At 33.2% G+C, this 16,076-nt stretch overlaps 1 protein-coding gene across 6 annotated transcripts; it reads left to right on the forward strand.

Annotated features, from left to right (window-relative positions):
• The first annotated feature begins 1,341 nt into the window (after nt 1–1,341).
• LOC125872403 (uncharacterized) lies at nt 1,342–9,748 on the forward strand. Of its 6 annotated transcripts, none has more exons than XM_049553119.1 (14): nt 1,342–1,457; nt 2,428–2,526; nt 3,582–3,709; nt 3,811–3,964; nt 4,088–4,200; nt 5,057–5,140; nt 5,221–5,269; nt 5,374–5,465; nt 5,761–5,899; nt 6,222–6,307; nt 6,388–7,826; nt 7,991–8,104; nt 8,201–9,055; nt 9,486–9,748. In XM_049553119.1, the coding sequence occupies exons 2-13, from the start codon at nt 2,434–2,436 to the stop codon at nt 8,818–8,820; spliced, it is 3,111 nt and encodes a 1,036-aa protein (XP_049409076.1). In that variant the 5' UTR covers nt 1,342–1,457; nt 2,428–2,433; the 3' UTR covers nt 8,821–9,055; nt 9,486–9,748. The 6 variants fall into 6 exon arrangements, with proteins under 6 accessions (XP_049409076.1, XP_049409078.1, XP_049409077.1 ...); XM_049553121.1 differs by having other exon boundaries at nt 5,767–5,899; XM_049553120.1 differs by having other exon boundaries at nt 4,091–4,200.
• Nucleotides 9,749–16,076: the final 6,328 nt, after the last annotated feature.

Raw genomic sequence — 16,076 nt, forward strand, 5'->3', positions numbered from 1 at the left:
TTGCACATACATATAACATCTAGTAACAACTATAAGAAAATTGAACCAAAAAAAAAAAAAAAACTATAAGAAAGTAGTATGCAGTATCGCAGTATACAATAACATGCTGAATCTTTGTTTCTTGAAGTAAGCATTTCCAAATCTTAGCCATCCCAATTTAGCTAGCTTTTGATTATAAATTTGGATCATATTTTGAAAACTTAATTTTTAAATATCAATTTGGTCATAAATATTGAATTAGATTTTAAATATTTTTCTTCAAAATATTTTCAAGTTTCAAAAAATCAGTTTTTAGATTTCTACTCGCAAAAAAAAAAAATTTCAAATAAAATACATATTCAAATACAACTTTAAATTTCAAAAATAGAACTTCAAAAACTCAAATATTCATATTTTAAATTTTAATTTCAAAATCAATTATCAAACGGGAGCTAAAAACAACTTTATGAAGAAAAAAAAAGTTATTAAGTTTGTTTCTCGAAAAAAGATTGTGCACAAAACAAACCTTGTTTTTGTTAGGATAACTTAATTTTTCAAAAGATTTTTTGAGTAATACAAATTCATACAAGAAATACCCTTAAACTCACTTAATGACGAAACAACTTTCAACAGTACTTTTTTTTGTCCCAAAATATTTGTTTTATTTTCTAAAAGTCAAAGTAACTAATTGAATATTTTAATTTTTTTTTTTTTGAAAACCATGTAAAAAGTAGGAAAAATTATGCGTATAAGTAAATATATACTAGTTAATTAGTTAACATAGTTATAGTTTGCCTTGATTACAATTTACGACCTACTTTTAGCTATAAACGTGGCTCAACTTTTTAGTTTTATATAATTTTCACGTTTGTATAATTCGGAATTTGTATAATATAATTTGTATAACTGTTTACACTTCTAATGTTTGTAATTGTATAAATTCGTTATTTTTCTATACAAAAATAACTGAATTATACAAATGTACCCGCAGATTATACAAACATGTGAATTATACAAATCCGCGAATTATACAAATAAGATAGCTTAAACTGTAACTACAATCCGTAGATATGAAAACTATAGCTATGTAGCATAATAAATTTAATATGGTAATTATTTGCGAAAGTTTCCAAAAAAGTAATACTATAAGTTATAACTGTTTTTATATTAACCTGATGAAAAATATGCTAACTTTATTTAAAAGATATTTAATATTTAAAGAAAAAAGTTTAAATGAACTACGTGTGGAGACTGGAGGGCATCGAGATGTAAAACAATCCGAACCCGCTTATTTAAGTCGGTACCTGACCCGTAAACCCGTAAACCAGCAGCATAAAAAAACACCCAATAATAATGCAATAGCCGACCTCTCGCACTTTCTCTCTCTTCATTCACAAGCAGCCTGTGTGGTTCTCTCTCTGCAATTCTGCGCGCCTCATCCTCTGCGATTTTTTTTCCTTTTCGATCCACTCATCACTGTGAGTCCATATCTTGAACCCTATCAGATCCTTAATTTTATTAATTTTTTATGATTTATGTGAAGATTTAGCAACGTTTTCAACTGTTAGGATGAGTTTTTTTTGTTTTGTTTGAATTTTGTATGATTTATGTCAAAGATTTAAATGCGTTTTAAACTGTTTGGATTGAGTATTATTTTTTTTGAATTTTATAGGATTTATGTTAAGATTTAACAGCGTTTTGAATTGTTTGGATGAGTTTTTGTTTTGACTTTTGATTGATGAGGCTTGGATTTGAGTCTAATTGGTGAAGTGATTTCTTTTATCGTTTTTTTTATTTGATTTTTATGTGGAGATTGTAGATATTTTTTTATTTTTTGGTTAGCTCCTTGTGTGTTTGTATTGGATCGACGAGTTTGATTAATCACAAAAAAAAAACAGATTGGAGTTTTGAGTTCATGAGTTTGACTTTGGATTAAGGAGGAGCACTGTGTTAGTCGCAGTACTATGGTTCAAAGTATGAGGATAAAATCATCTAGATTTGGTGTGAAATTGTGATTTATTGCTTAAATATTTTAAAATAAGATGTTCATATTTGAAAAAAATAAAAGCAGTGTGTAGCTAATTAGTTATAGTGTGTCGAACAATTTGGGGCGGGTAGCTACAAAATCTATTTGTGTTATTTCTCAAGAAAAAAATCTGTATGTCGTGGTTTGTTTTGACAAGTGCTGTGGTTTTCTTTTGCTCTGGGATTCTGTACATCTGTAGTTGATGTAGTAGGTCTTTCAATTGAGTTTTTGATAGTGTGAAGTTAAAATCGTCTATTCGAAGTTGCAAATCTTTATAGAATATGGATTGTTGTGTGTTGAATAAAATGTTTTTGGCATGGAAATTAGTTTCAAGTTTCTTGTGAACAAAAGTATTGAACGGGTGAATTGATTGTGCTGCTGGATATATTTCTATTAATTATGATATTTGCACACTGTTGCAGGCTACAATGAGCGACCAGGGGGATAAGATGTGTCCTCTTTGTGCGGAGGAGATGGATTTGACAGATCAGCAGTTGAAACCTTGCAAGTGCGGCTACGAGGTTTGTAGATGCTGTCTTTCCCTTACATTTTTTAGAAAGTTTTTATTGGAATTTATCAATTATTTTTTATAATGGTGGTGTTTGGGTTGAATTTGCATGCACTTCGACTATTCCACGGATATCTGCTACTTCCCCACCAACATAGATACCGGGTAACTTTTCCCACCCAGGCTTAGGCAGATGGGAAGAGATCATCTAGCTTTTTTTTTTTTTTTGTTTGGGATTTGAACTTTAGTCTCCAAGGTTTTCACCCACTACTAAGTCACATCCTTTGGTGTTCCTTTTGAATGTAATTCCTCAAGGGTAAGTCATCAGTTAGGCATAACTGCTCAGGTGAATATTGCATTTCTTTAGAGCTTTTGAGGGGGTTAAGTTTTTGATTTCCGGAAGGGTCTACTGCCTGAGCAGTTCAAAACCATGTAGTTTCTGTTTAGCTTCCTCTTAAGCTCAGAGGCTCGAACCTCAAACCTTAACTAGTAAATATATTGGTTGCATTGTTGTAGCTTTGCTGGTATACCTAGGAGCCTCATGATGTACCCTTACAGATATCCATTAATCTGCTTTAGGTACAACTTCAAGTTTGTCATCTCAAAATGTATGGGTGCAGAATTTTGGTGACTGAATTCACAAAATATAAGGCACAATGGAAGAAAAAATCTATATCGCCGATACCAATTAGTTGGGAATATATTTTAGTCATGCATATGTTTACTTCAGATCTTATGTGTTTTACGAGTCTTCTAGTCCTATTAGAGATTATATGTTAGTAGGAAACATAGAGAACTACTTCTCCTTATTTTTATATTATATTATATTATATTGTATTGGTATGAGTTTTGTTCTATTATTAGTCTAGCATGCATGAGTTTAAATGGGTGATATGATTAGTCATCCATGAGGATTCATATAGCCTGATTTCAACTTGCTTCCTATAGTCAAACCTCAAATGGTAAATTGAGGGGTAATTGTCATATTTTCTTTCACGTGTGATCTTTACTCCAATGGTGAATTTATCGGTAGTTGTAGGTTTTAACATTTGATACATGTTTTTGAAGATATGTGTCTGGTGCTGGCATCACATAATGGATATGGCTGAGAAGGAGAATACAGAAGGGAAGTGTCCAGCATGTCGCACTCCTTATAACAAGGAAAAGATTGTTGGCATGGAAGCAAAATGTGACAAGTAATGAGATGAGCTAATTTTGCTTTCTTAAGACAAACTCTATCAAGAGAATGAAACTCTGTATTTTTTGAGTTATTCATAATCTTTGGTGTTGACAACAGGGTAGTGGCTGAGATGAGCACTGAGAAAAGGTTGTCTTCTCGCAAGGGAAAAAGTAAAACAGCAGATTCTAGGAAGCAACTTAGCAGTGTTCGAGTCGTTCAAAGAAATCTTGTTTACATTGTGGGGTTGCCTCTCAGTCTAGCTGATGAAGATGTATGTACGTTTGTTGTGAAATTTTCAACACCCTTCAAGAAATAAAAAAAAAAGAAAAAAGAACACTTAATATCTCCTGTTGAATATGCCTGTTTTTCCTCACTTTTTTTTATTGCTCAAAAGCAGCTTCTACAGAGGAAAGAGTATTTTTCTCAGTATGGGAAGGTTATGAAGGTGTCTATATCTCGTACAGCTGCTGGCACTATTCAACATTTTGCAAATGATACTTGTAGTGTGTAAGTTTTGTTCCTGATTGAGTTACCTGGCTACTTGAAAATTGACAGTTGTTATAGGTATCAAAATACTTTGTATGTCACACAGTTATCCAAGTTATCAAAATACTTTGTATGTCACACAGCTGTCCAAGTTATCAAATATTGCTTTGTCCTTTATATTCTATGACACATGTCAATGCAAGTTCTTATATATTGTTGCAAAATTACAAGGCCTTCGAAAAATTAACAAAAACATCTGTACCTGGTGTTTTTTTTTTTGATAATGATCTCTACCTTATGTTCTATTTTTCCTTCCTGTGGTGCTTTAGAGGGTCACTGTGAACAATCATGTTGGTTTGATTCCAGCCACTTGTTTGAGCCTCTTCCTTGTTTCTCAGTCTTCACTGGTTGCCATATTCTCTTTGTAGAGAATCATTTTTCTTAAAAAATAAAGCTCTGTACTTTGGTATACACCTTGATGCGGGGCCCTCCATCCCATCGGTAAATGTTTCCAATAAAAATAAATTTTGCTGCCTTGGTGAGTTCCAACTTTTGCAAAGACAAATTTGGCATCACACATTACCTGTGTTGATTCTTTATAACTTTCTGGCTCCGAAATTCTCATTGTTTAAAAACTGTTCATGTGTTGAGGGTAGTGTGTCCACTGAACATCCAACCAAAATCTCACTTAGTTTCCAGTATTGAATTTTTACCCAGTGACACGCCAACCCATCCCCTTCTCTTTCTCCAATCATGAAGCCCCTGATCCCTTGTTGTGCTTTATCGTATATTTTGTTTGCTGGTTGAAATCCTCAGTTCATATTTAGTCTTCAAACAAAAGACAATCAGTTAACAAGTGTTGAAATGTTGTGTACAGATATATTACCTATTCAAAGGAGGAGGAAGCAATTCTGTGTATTCAATCTGTACATGGGTTTGTTTTGGATGGTAGACCTCTAAGGTTAGTGCGATGATTGGTTCATGTAGGCAACCAACTTTGTTCTGATTTTCCATTAACCATTTTAATTTCCTTGTTCGCAGAGCTTGCTTTGGAACCACAAAATACTGTCATGCTTGGTTGAGAAATGTGGTATGAGTTCGAATTATAATTTGGAATAAATAATTGACTGTGAATTTGCATTTGATCCTTATATAATCATAATGTAATCAAGGATTAGTTGTCTTTTGGTTCAGCCCTGTACCAATCTTGATTGTTTATACTTGCACGAGGTTGGGTCGCAAGAGGATAGCTTTAGTAAAGACGAAATCATATCAGCTTACACAAGGTATTGGGATTATTCAGCTCATTATTATTTGGGATGATTTAGCTGCAAGTCATGAATAATGCAAATAGCTTCCAGGTAGTACATACATGTGTAGTGAACATCAAATTAGTAGGTTCATTTTCAGGGCTTTTGGAGGAGGCATCAAGCTTTAACCTAAACACAGTAGGTCTCTAGTATAGATTTCTTACAGCTGTGCCAGTATCAGAAGACCGGACATTATCAGTCTGCATGTCTCTGTCCTATGCATGTAAAATGTTCCCTGGATGGCTAATTAACTTGCATAGTTATTTTGAAGGAGTAGAGTTCAACAAATTGCTGGTGCCATTAATAGTATGCAGCGACGATCAGGGAGTGTGTTACCGCCACCAACAGAGGAGTACTGCAGTAACAACTCTGCTTCTGCAGACAAACCTATTAGTAAAAATGCTGCAACTGTAAGATTTTTGTGTTCCATTTGCTTGCCTTCTTCATATTCTAATCTTTGGCTTCTTTCCTTTCCTAGGCTCAAATGAAAAAAGGTGTTCTCTATTGTGGGGTTTAGGGGGGTCAGTGGACTGAGAAGTCCGGGCATCGTGCTCTTTTGTGGTCTTAGATTCCAGACATTTCCATCTTTTTGTGGTCATATTGGATAATTGTGATTTACATTCATGAAAGCTTATATTTGAACAAATTTTTACCCCTTCTAGAAATTATTTCAGCAATATGGCAATGTTCTATTTGCAAGTGTAAAATTTTATATTGTCATCTGCCATGCAGAATTCAGCACCCAGTGTTAGAGGCTCCAGCTCCCCACCAAATAGTAGCTCTGGTAGATCTGCGGCTCTTCCTGCTGGAGCTTTATGGTAAGCAATAAGCAGATACTCTTTTATCATCTTTAATTTGTATATGGTGCTAATTGTTAAAATTTGATATTGTTTACTAGGGGAACACGTGCATCAAATAATCAACACCCACCTGCCAGTGTACCATGTTCTAATGGAACACTTAATAAGAAGCCTCAGATGTGCAATCCAACGGTATTTTCTACAGCTGTTGAAAGCTTAAGTCAGGTTTCGTTACTGCCTGCCTATGCAGGAAAGAAAGTAGTTCATACTGAAGAAAGTGTAACTACTCAAGAGAGAGGAAAAATAGAGACTTTAGAACCTGTTAAGCAGCATGTAGGAGAAGATCCTCAAACCTATACTTCTGAGAACCCCACCATTCCGGCACCTCTTGCTTCTTCATCTATGAACAGTCAGCTACATAGTGTCCCGTCCATGTCTGTGAAGGACAAAGATAAACAAATGATACCAACCAGTAGTACAAATGCCTTGGATATTTCTGTTAAGTCTAGTGGACCTGGTTTTACCAAATATTCCAATGATACCACAGATGTTAAGATCCAGAATGTATGCCTTGATATGTCGTCATTGAGCATTGGTAGACATAAAAAATCACAGGGCAACTGTATTGATCAAAATAAGGAGTCCTCGCAATCTGAATTGACAGAGGAATATGCAACTTCTGCAGATGAGATTTGTATCACAAGAGAGAAGTCTGACCTGAGATTGGATGCGCAGAGCAAAGTAACACAAGTTACTACTTCTGAAATGGAGAATGATTTGCTAACCTTTAATGAGCAGAGATATAGGGATCCCGAAGTAGTTATTGAGAAAGTCTATTCACCAAATCTTTCGCTTTCTTTGCACTCCCCAGATCAGCCTAGCGGGTATTCCTCTCAGCTGATTAATGGCGGTGGACCTGTTAGGGCCAATATGCAGTTAGACAGGAGAACTGATTCAGTATCACAGCCTTCTCGAGAATCATTGACTAATGGATACCTGGAGAATGTATTGAATTGTGTGGCTGATTTGCATACTATTGATAGAAGTTATTATCCGTTGCCTGACGAGGGTAAGAGGATGCATGTGGAAATGTTTCAAGGTGAAGCTCCTAGCGAGAACAGTAGTACTAATGTAGATATTGGAGAGAGCAGTATAATATCTAATATTTTGTCCCTGGATTTTGATCCTTGGAATGAGTCATTAACTTCTCCTCAGAACCTTGCCAAGTTGTTGGGAGAAACTGATGACCAACAAGGGTCTGTTAGAGTGTCAAGCTCAAGAAAATTAACCAGTAACCAATCAAGATTCTCTTTTGCAAGAGAAGAACCAACCACTAATGCATCAGCTGATTATCAACCATCTCTTAATTACATTGAGCAAAGTTTCAATCATTATCATCATGGTCATGATTTTCCTAATAGCAGAAATGATCATCTTGATAATATTGGTACTCGTAATGGTTTTTCCATGGTTAATAATGAGGAAACAGTTGGTTTTGGCCACAGCTTTTCTCATCTCTCTTCTAATAAGCTATCAGGTCAGTGCATGGCTCATCTTTGTAGTTCCTTCTGTCTTAACTGCATCTTATATTGTAAAACATTGTTTCAAGTTTCGTTTTACTTGTACTCCTTAAAAAGAAAGAAAAAAATAAAAAAGTTGAGTTCCTCTGGATTAAACTTTTTTGGTGAATTTTCATAATAGTGCCCAGACCTCAGATGTCAGCACCTCCAGGGTTCTCAGCACCAAACAGAGCACCACCCCCGGGTTTTACTTCTCATTTTGAGAGAATGGAGCAGAATTTTGATTCTTTTCATGGTCTGTTATTTACCAAGCCCTTTTGTGTTTTTTCTACTGTGTTGACATAATGTATGTTGATTTTAATGGTTTATGTCAACTGATTACATTTTGCAGCGAGTCACTTGCGTGATACCTCTTCATTGCACAATCTACACCAGGCTCCTCAAGTTGGACATGTGAGTAATGGAGACATTGAGTTTATGGATCCTGCTATTCTGGCAGTTGGTAAAGGGTTTCCTAATGGCCTTCATCTCTCAAACTTGGACATGTCTTCAAGTTGTCCTCCACAATCAAATACTTTACAAAATGAGGGAAGGCTTCAATTACTGATGCAAAGATCTCTAACTGCACATCAGAACCATAGTTTTGCTGATACGAGGAACATGTTTTCTGTGTTTGGTGATGCTTATGGAATTTCTTCCCGGGGTGTGGAGCAAACTCTGGCCAACAATCAATACCCATTTGATGGAATTTCTTCCAGGGGTCTGGAGCAAACTCTGGCCAACCATCAATCTCCATTTTCACAGCTCACTCTTCCCCAGAGTAGGAACTCTGTCATACCAAATGACCACTGGGACAGCTGGAATGGGGTTCAGAGTGGAAACAGTTTGGGTGCAGCGGAACTCCTCCGAACAGAAAATTTGGGCTTTAACAAGTTCTTTACCGGATATGAGGAATCAAAGATTCATATTCCCAATTCTGGCAATTTGTATAATAGAACATTCGGGATGTAATTTTGGATCAGTGGTTCTTTTGAGCTGAGTAGCTATTAAAGAATCAATGAACCAGAATGATCACGTGACTTAACTGATTTGATCTTATGATGTTCAAATGACTAAGAGGACATGAGGAAACACAACAGTCTTGCTCTCTGAAAGGCGAGGTTGGTTCACTCTGTCTGCATGAAGTTGGCTTTCAGATTGGTGAAGGAACAACCCTCCTAGAAAAAGGGTATCCAAAAACCAACAGGTTAGCACTTCCCAACCAAGTCTACCAACTTTCTTTGTTATACTTGTCACCAAAGTAAGTGCAAGGTTGCAAGAACAAGTTTAGGTGACAAAAATCGGCCATTGCTATGTCTGCACAGTACATTCAATGTTCTTGTCAATCTTGATGAATACTTCTATTGTGAAATTTCCTTCCCAATGCTGTATTGAAGTAGCCGATATCAACTTAAGAAAGATGTTTCTGATTTTCTCTCTGCTTAGAAAATAGTTCCTGGAATCATGCATCTTAAATATTTGATTATAGGTTTGAAAAACTAATTCACTCTTCTCCTGCTCCTTTAACTGACACGCGGCCCCGAATAATTGCTTTTTGACAGTTTGACGAATAATTCCTGTTTAATGTGTTTTTATATACATTGATACCTGCTTTTGGTTTATGATGATTTTGCCAGTTGAAAGATGAGGTCGAGGCTCAACATGGCGGTTTAGACACAACTTCATGCTCGACTGAATAGGCAGGTGTGATTCTCCAGCCAGTGTTCTTGGATGTGAGTGGAGAATTTGGTCACAAATACACATTAGAAAAAGATTATTGAAAACAGCTCTTTTTTTTTCAAGAAAGCAATAATGCTGTAGCTTGTTTGCGGGATTGCAAGTAAAATTGGGAAATGTTCATGTTCCAACTATGAGATGGATGAGAGATTACTAGTGCATTGACCAGATAAACGTTTCATTCTTAGTAGAAGATGGGGACCTGTGCTTAATCGTCCCAATATCTTTCGTAAAGGGAAACCAAGGCATTTTGGTAGAAACTTGTTACAATTGATCTGTATATTTTAGGTCTTTATAATGTTTCCTATAAGTTCCCAAGCTGAAGGATGTGCCGGAATTTTTATTTTGCGCCTTCTCTAAAGGAGGAATGTAGAATGTATGATTGTTCATGTTTCTTTCACATAGAAATGATCGGAAATCAATGGTCTGGCGTCCGTCCCTCTTTCCGAACATTTTTCCAGCAAGTGTTCAATTGGAATAGAACAAATAGAATTGCGGTGGAATACTAATCTCGGGATAAAAATGTAAAATAACAAAATTACCCCCTTAAGCCCTCTTTATAAACAAATAACTTATTCTAGAGGGCAGTGTTTTAAAAGGGGGAAGCGTGAAGCGAGGCGTTTTATACAGTAGGGGGTGAGGCGTAAGCCCCGAGACACGGGGCGTAAGTCCCATATATGGATCTAAGGGGCGTAGTTTCATGTATATTCAATTTTATAGTTTTATTATTAATAAAACAAGCAAAAGTAAACCTTTCAATTATTATACAAATAAACTTTTATAAATAACCTATAATATATAGAAAATTATATTATGATTTTTATTTGAGATAAGTATTAATAATCAATAATGAAGAAAAAAGTATTATAATTACTAGTTGAGAAATATCATTACACTAATAATAAAAAATATGATTTAAAGTAAAAAATGTTTAAAAAAATAAATTAAAAATGCTCGGACATACGTTTTTACGCCCGGGACTTACGTTTTTATGCTCGGGGTTACGCCTCAAATTTTAGAACTTACGCCTTATGGATCAACGTCTTTAATTTTACACCCCGGAGCGTTTTTGGTACGCCCCACCTTGAGATTCGCCCAGGAACTAGCCCCAAAAACGTTTTTGAAAACACTGCTAGAGGGTATTTTTGTAAACACACAACTTACTCTTAGAAATTATGTCATGCATATTTGATAAACCAAACAACCAATAAAAAATGATCTCAACATAATTAATCTCATCATAACTTATCCCAACATAACGTATCTCGTCATAACTAATCCCAACATTACTTGTCTTCAAACCAAACGACTCCTTTATATTTTTGAAAGAGATAGAATATCTTTAATAAATAAATTGATTTTGAAATTCTATCAATTAATAGAGGTAAAATGATAAATATATTATATTAATTATTTTTTTTTTAATAAGTGTGTCAAATCAAAATTAGAAACGTAAACATAGTTTCTATTTGGACCCAGAACAAAAATGCCTTTCTGTCTAGTGGGAAAGAAGTACCCGCAATAATGTCACATTTTAAATAGACCCACCTTTACTTTTTCCATAAAACACACAACAAACATGATTTACGCTTTTCTCCTTTTCTTTTAAACCACACAAATTATTTTTTTTAAAGGATGGATAATTTCAGAAACTTATAAGATTTTTCTTCTTTTTGTGTTTGCGAAATTATATTTATCTTTTTTATTTTTATTTTTTTAACAAAACTTTTAATCTATTTGTTATTAATATAAAAAATTGTAATCTGTCTAATATAATCTATTTAATATATTTTTTTAATTAATTTTATAGATAATGGATATTGAAATCCAAAGAAAATTCTCAATTGATAATTGACCTTTTTGAAAAAGAAAAAAAATAGATTGTCAAAGTATCGATTTTCTTTTTGATATTTTTAGCTTTTTCATTTATAAATTTAGTCGAAGAACGATGCATCTTCAATTCAAAATCGATTGTCGAAAAAAGTCCAAAAAAGGCGGATTGGGTCGAGTTGCTGGTGACTCTGGTTAGGGTTTTGGGTCGAGATCCATGGGTGACGCCATTGTTGAAAGTGAATAATGCTACGGAAGTTGATACAAAGCAAAAGAGAAAGTGTAGGACTTTTTCATCATTTTTTTTTGCTTTCAGCATATCAGATTGTTGACTTTTTTCCAGTTTTTTGTTATTCATCTTTTTCTGATACATATGGGTTCATTTTTTTAAGGGAAAAGGGTCTGATATGCACCTCAACTTTGTCATTTAGAGTTGATATACCTCTCGTTATGAAAATGACTCATATATACCCCTACTTATATTCAAATGGCTCACATATACCCTTTTCCTCTAACGGAAATGAAAAAAATTAATTTTAGTTTAATTTATTATTATTATTTTTAAAAAAAATATAATCTCATATGAGTATATTTAATCCTCCTCAAACATATTTTTGTTGACTTTTTTTTGTTTCAATCACTAATTTAGATTTATTATTTTGATGGTCAAATTTATTTATGTTTCACTAATATTCTTGTAAAACTTATTATAGGTGACCAAATTTGTTTCTTCAAATACAAAAATTAAATTACAATATAGACAAAAATAGTTTTAAATTATAATATAGCCACAAAAAAATAGTTTTAAATTTTTTTCTTTACACCAAGGAATGAAAGAAAAAAACAAAATAAGAAACTCAAATAATTATAATCAAAGAAGTCAAAAAACAATTTATGTATGAAAAAGATTAAAATATACCTTGAACTTTGCTAGAAGAATCATATATACCCCTAAATAATTTTTAAGAAAATTAAATGTAAAAAATATAAATTTAAAACTAATTTTTTCACTTCCGCTAAATGAAGGGTATATGTGAGCTCATTTGTAACGGTATGAGTATATGTGAGCCGTTTGTATAACGGTAAGGGTATATATGAGCCACTTTCATAACAAGGGGCATATCATCTCCAAATGACAAAGTTGAGGGGTATATCAGGCTCTTTTCCCCTTTTTAATGTATCTAGTTGTTTTTGTTCCTTTAATTAATGTATAATGCATTTGTTTCAACATTTTGATACATTAAAATTTTATCAAGAGTTGTTGGTGGCTCCGGTAAGGGCTTTGGGTCGAGATCCATGGGTGACACCATTGTTAAAAGTGAAAAATAGCTACAAGAGTTGATACAGAGAAAATGAGAAAGTGTGGAAAGATTTTTTCATCATTTTTTTTGTTCCTTTTGGTAGATCAAATTGTTGATTTTTTTTTTGTTGCTTTCAACAGACCTTTTAATATATCTTGATTTTGATTTTTAAGTTAATGTATAACTCGTTCGTTTCACCTTTATGATACATAATTTTATCATGTACAATATATCGTTTTCAAATATTAATTTTGCTACATAACCCTTATTTATTGAAACACAAATTAGTATGTATCATGTTCATAGTGATGTATGGGATATAGAACTATTACAAATTTCGTTATCTTTTACCACGGATACATACACCAGCCTTATTCAACTAGTAGAATGTTATATATCTGTAGACACAACAAATATTAATGTTGATACATAAACACTAATGTTTTATAACAAAATCAGTTTATATCATATTCATGGTTATGTATATATCACATAACTTTGTTATGTATATAACATAGTTATGTATTAGATGTTATGATGTATCACATGTTGTTAAGTATCTGCAACACTGCTTTATAAATAAATCAATGTATATCATATTCATAGTTTTTTATATGATACATAACTATATAAAATTGTCAACTTTTTTTTAATTTATTACAATTTGGAAGAGATTTGAGAGAAGAAAATTTGAATTGTTAGGAGCTGTTATTTGGGAGAGATTGACATCAATTTAATTTGCATGATTTGGGGAACTATCATTTAATTTAATATTTAATTTTCTTTTTAATCTCAGCAAACTAGTTGTATAATGTATCAAATGTGATGTATTCAAGAGAATGAGATTCATCCGGATGACAACAATTTTAGGGGATTTTGTAAATTAAAAAAGAGTAGGGATAGAATGTAATTTGCTCCTTACACTATAAAATTTCTAAAAATTTTACAAATAATATAGGGTCTTATTTTGTTATGGAACATAAATTTTCCTTAGCATTTAAGCATAACTAATGAATTATAGTTATATTGGACTAAACTGTTGGACCAAAGCCCGTGAGCAGGCCCCATCTACAAAGTGACCCATTAACTGGCAATGAATTCAACGAGTTCTGAATGGCCATACGCCCATAGCATATGCTTCTACATATATTATATTAATTTCTTAAGATAAATAAAAAGATGGGAAAATTATGCAAATAAGCAAATATAAACTAGTTAATTAGCTAACATAGCTATAGTTTGAATTAATTATCACACGCAACCCCTTTTAGCTATAATTATGTGCACCTCTCTCCTCTCTCCTCTCTTCCTCTCTCTCGCCTCTCTCGTCTCTTATACATATACAAATACAAATTATACATGTACATATACAATTATATGACAAATATACAAATACAATTCGCTTCTCTACACTCTCTGCCCTCTCTCGCTCGCATTTCTCCTTCCTCTCCCAATCTCGCTCACCTCTCTCCTCCCTCTCCCAATCTCACTCGCTTCTTTCCTCCCTCTCTCAATCTCGCTCTCTCTCCTCTCTCTCTCAACCGTGCTCGCCAGATATACAAATACATATGTATATCAGTTACATGTATACAATTATCTGGCGGATATACATATACAATTCGACATATGTACAAATACAGTTCACCTCTCTCGCTCGCCTCTCTCCTCCCTCTAACATGTAGCTATAAATAGGGGTGTCAATGATATGGTTCGATCATTTATTTTGTTAAAAAATTATACCATTCCATTTTTTGGGTATTTTATAATATATAACCAAAATTAGACTTTTTAAAACCATTTCAATCATATCGATTTCTCTTCGATTTCGGTACGGTTCGATTAATTTTTTATTTTCTTACTTTTAAAATATCACCTTAAAATATACTACCATTAATATATTTCTTTCACAAATATGTTCTTGAAGAAGCACTTAAATTCTTCACCAAAATGAGAAGAATGTAAAACCTTATTGCCATATTGTTTGATCTTAAATATTTAATAAGAGTGTTTGTTTTGTTGTATTGTTTGATAGAGTATCTATTACAGTATCTTTTAATATTAAACCTAATTAAGTAAAGGCTAATTAAAGAGTAAAGACTCAAAGTCGTCTAGTCACCAGAGATCTAGGACCTAAGTTATAATTATATTTGAAAAATGTTATAAAATATACATAAAAGGGCCTAAAGTACCCTTGAACTATTTGAAATGGTACAAAACTACCCTTCATTCCCAACATTTCACTTTATCTTCCAACCTTCCCCAATATATTCGCTTACAATCTCAAAAAAAATATTACCTAAATACACTTATGTATCACCTTAAAAAATCATGAGTGTTTTTGTGAATTTTTATGGTGATACATGTGTGTATTTAGGTAGTGTTTTTCGAGATTGTAGGCGAATATATTGGGGAAGAAGGTTGGAAGATGAAGTGAAATGTTGGGAATAAAGAGTGTATTTGTTTTAATTGGCAGGGTAATTGTAATTTGGGACGGGTGTAATTAATTAATTTGGGTCGGGTGTAGTTAATTTGGGTTAAATATAATTAATAATGGGTGAGTTTATAAATTAATTTAAGTTATTAAATTGTATCCAATAGATGGTCGCCACGTAGTTAAAAAATATTTAAATGATAATATGTTATAAAAGTGGTTAATATTGGACCCAAAGATGGATGGCATGGGTATTTGAGAGGCAATATGTGGATGTCAGGGGTATTTGGGAGCCAATAGGTGGATGGAGGGTAGTTTTGTACCATTTCAAATAGTTCAAGGGTATTTTAGGCCATTTTCCATAAAATATATTTATATACTAAATTTAACATATTGTTGATATATATAATATATTTACATACATGTAAGGTTATTCGGTTCGGTTCAATTTTTTTCATAAATTAAAAAAACCATCCCAATTATTCAGGACGGTTATACACTTAAATAAAAGTCCACGGTTTTATTGAAAAAATAGCATAAATCGATTCGTTTCGGTTTGGTTCGATCGATTTTTCATATCCTTTTGACACCCCTAGCTACAAATCGCAATTAGCAAACTATAACTATGGAACCTAATTAAATTGTTTTTAGTGGTTATTTGTGAAATTTCTTCTAAAAAAATTAAGTCAAAACTATTAATCGGTCTAACTCGCAGAGGCAGATCTAGAAGGCAGCAAGGGTGTCCATCCGCACTCATTCGACAAAAATTAAATTGTATATATAATGAATTAATCTATATATGTAGATTTTTGAATCCCTTAAAAATAAGAATATAGATTGACTCAATAATTTAAGAGATCAAAATTTTCAAATCCTAAACACAAGATTTTTATTTTTTCGCCCCCCTTAGCGAAATCTTGAATCCACCA

The sequence above is a fragment of the Solanum stenotomum genome, chromosome 8, assembly GCF_019186545.1.
Source record: "Solanum stenotomum isolate F172 chromosome 8, ASM1918654v1, whole genome shotgun sequence".
In the NCBI taxonomy this organism is placed as follows: Eukaryota; Viridiplantae; Streptophyta; class Magnoliopsida; order Solanales; family Solanaceae; genus Solanum; species Solanum stenotomum.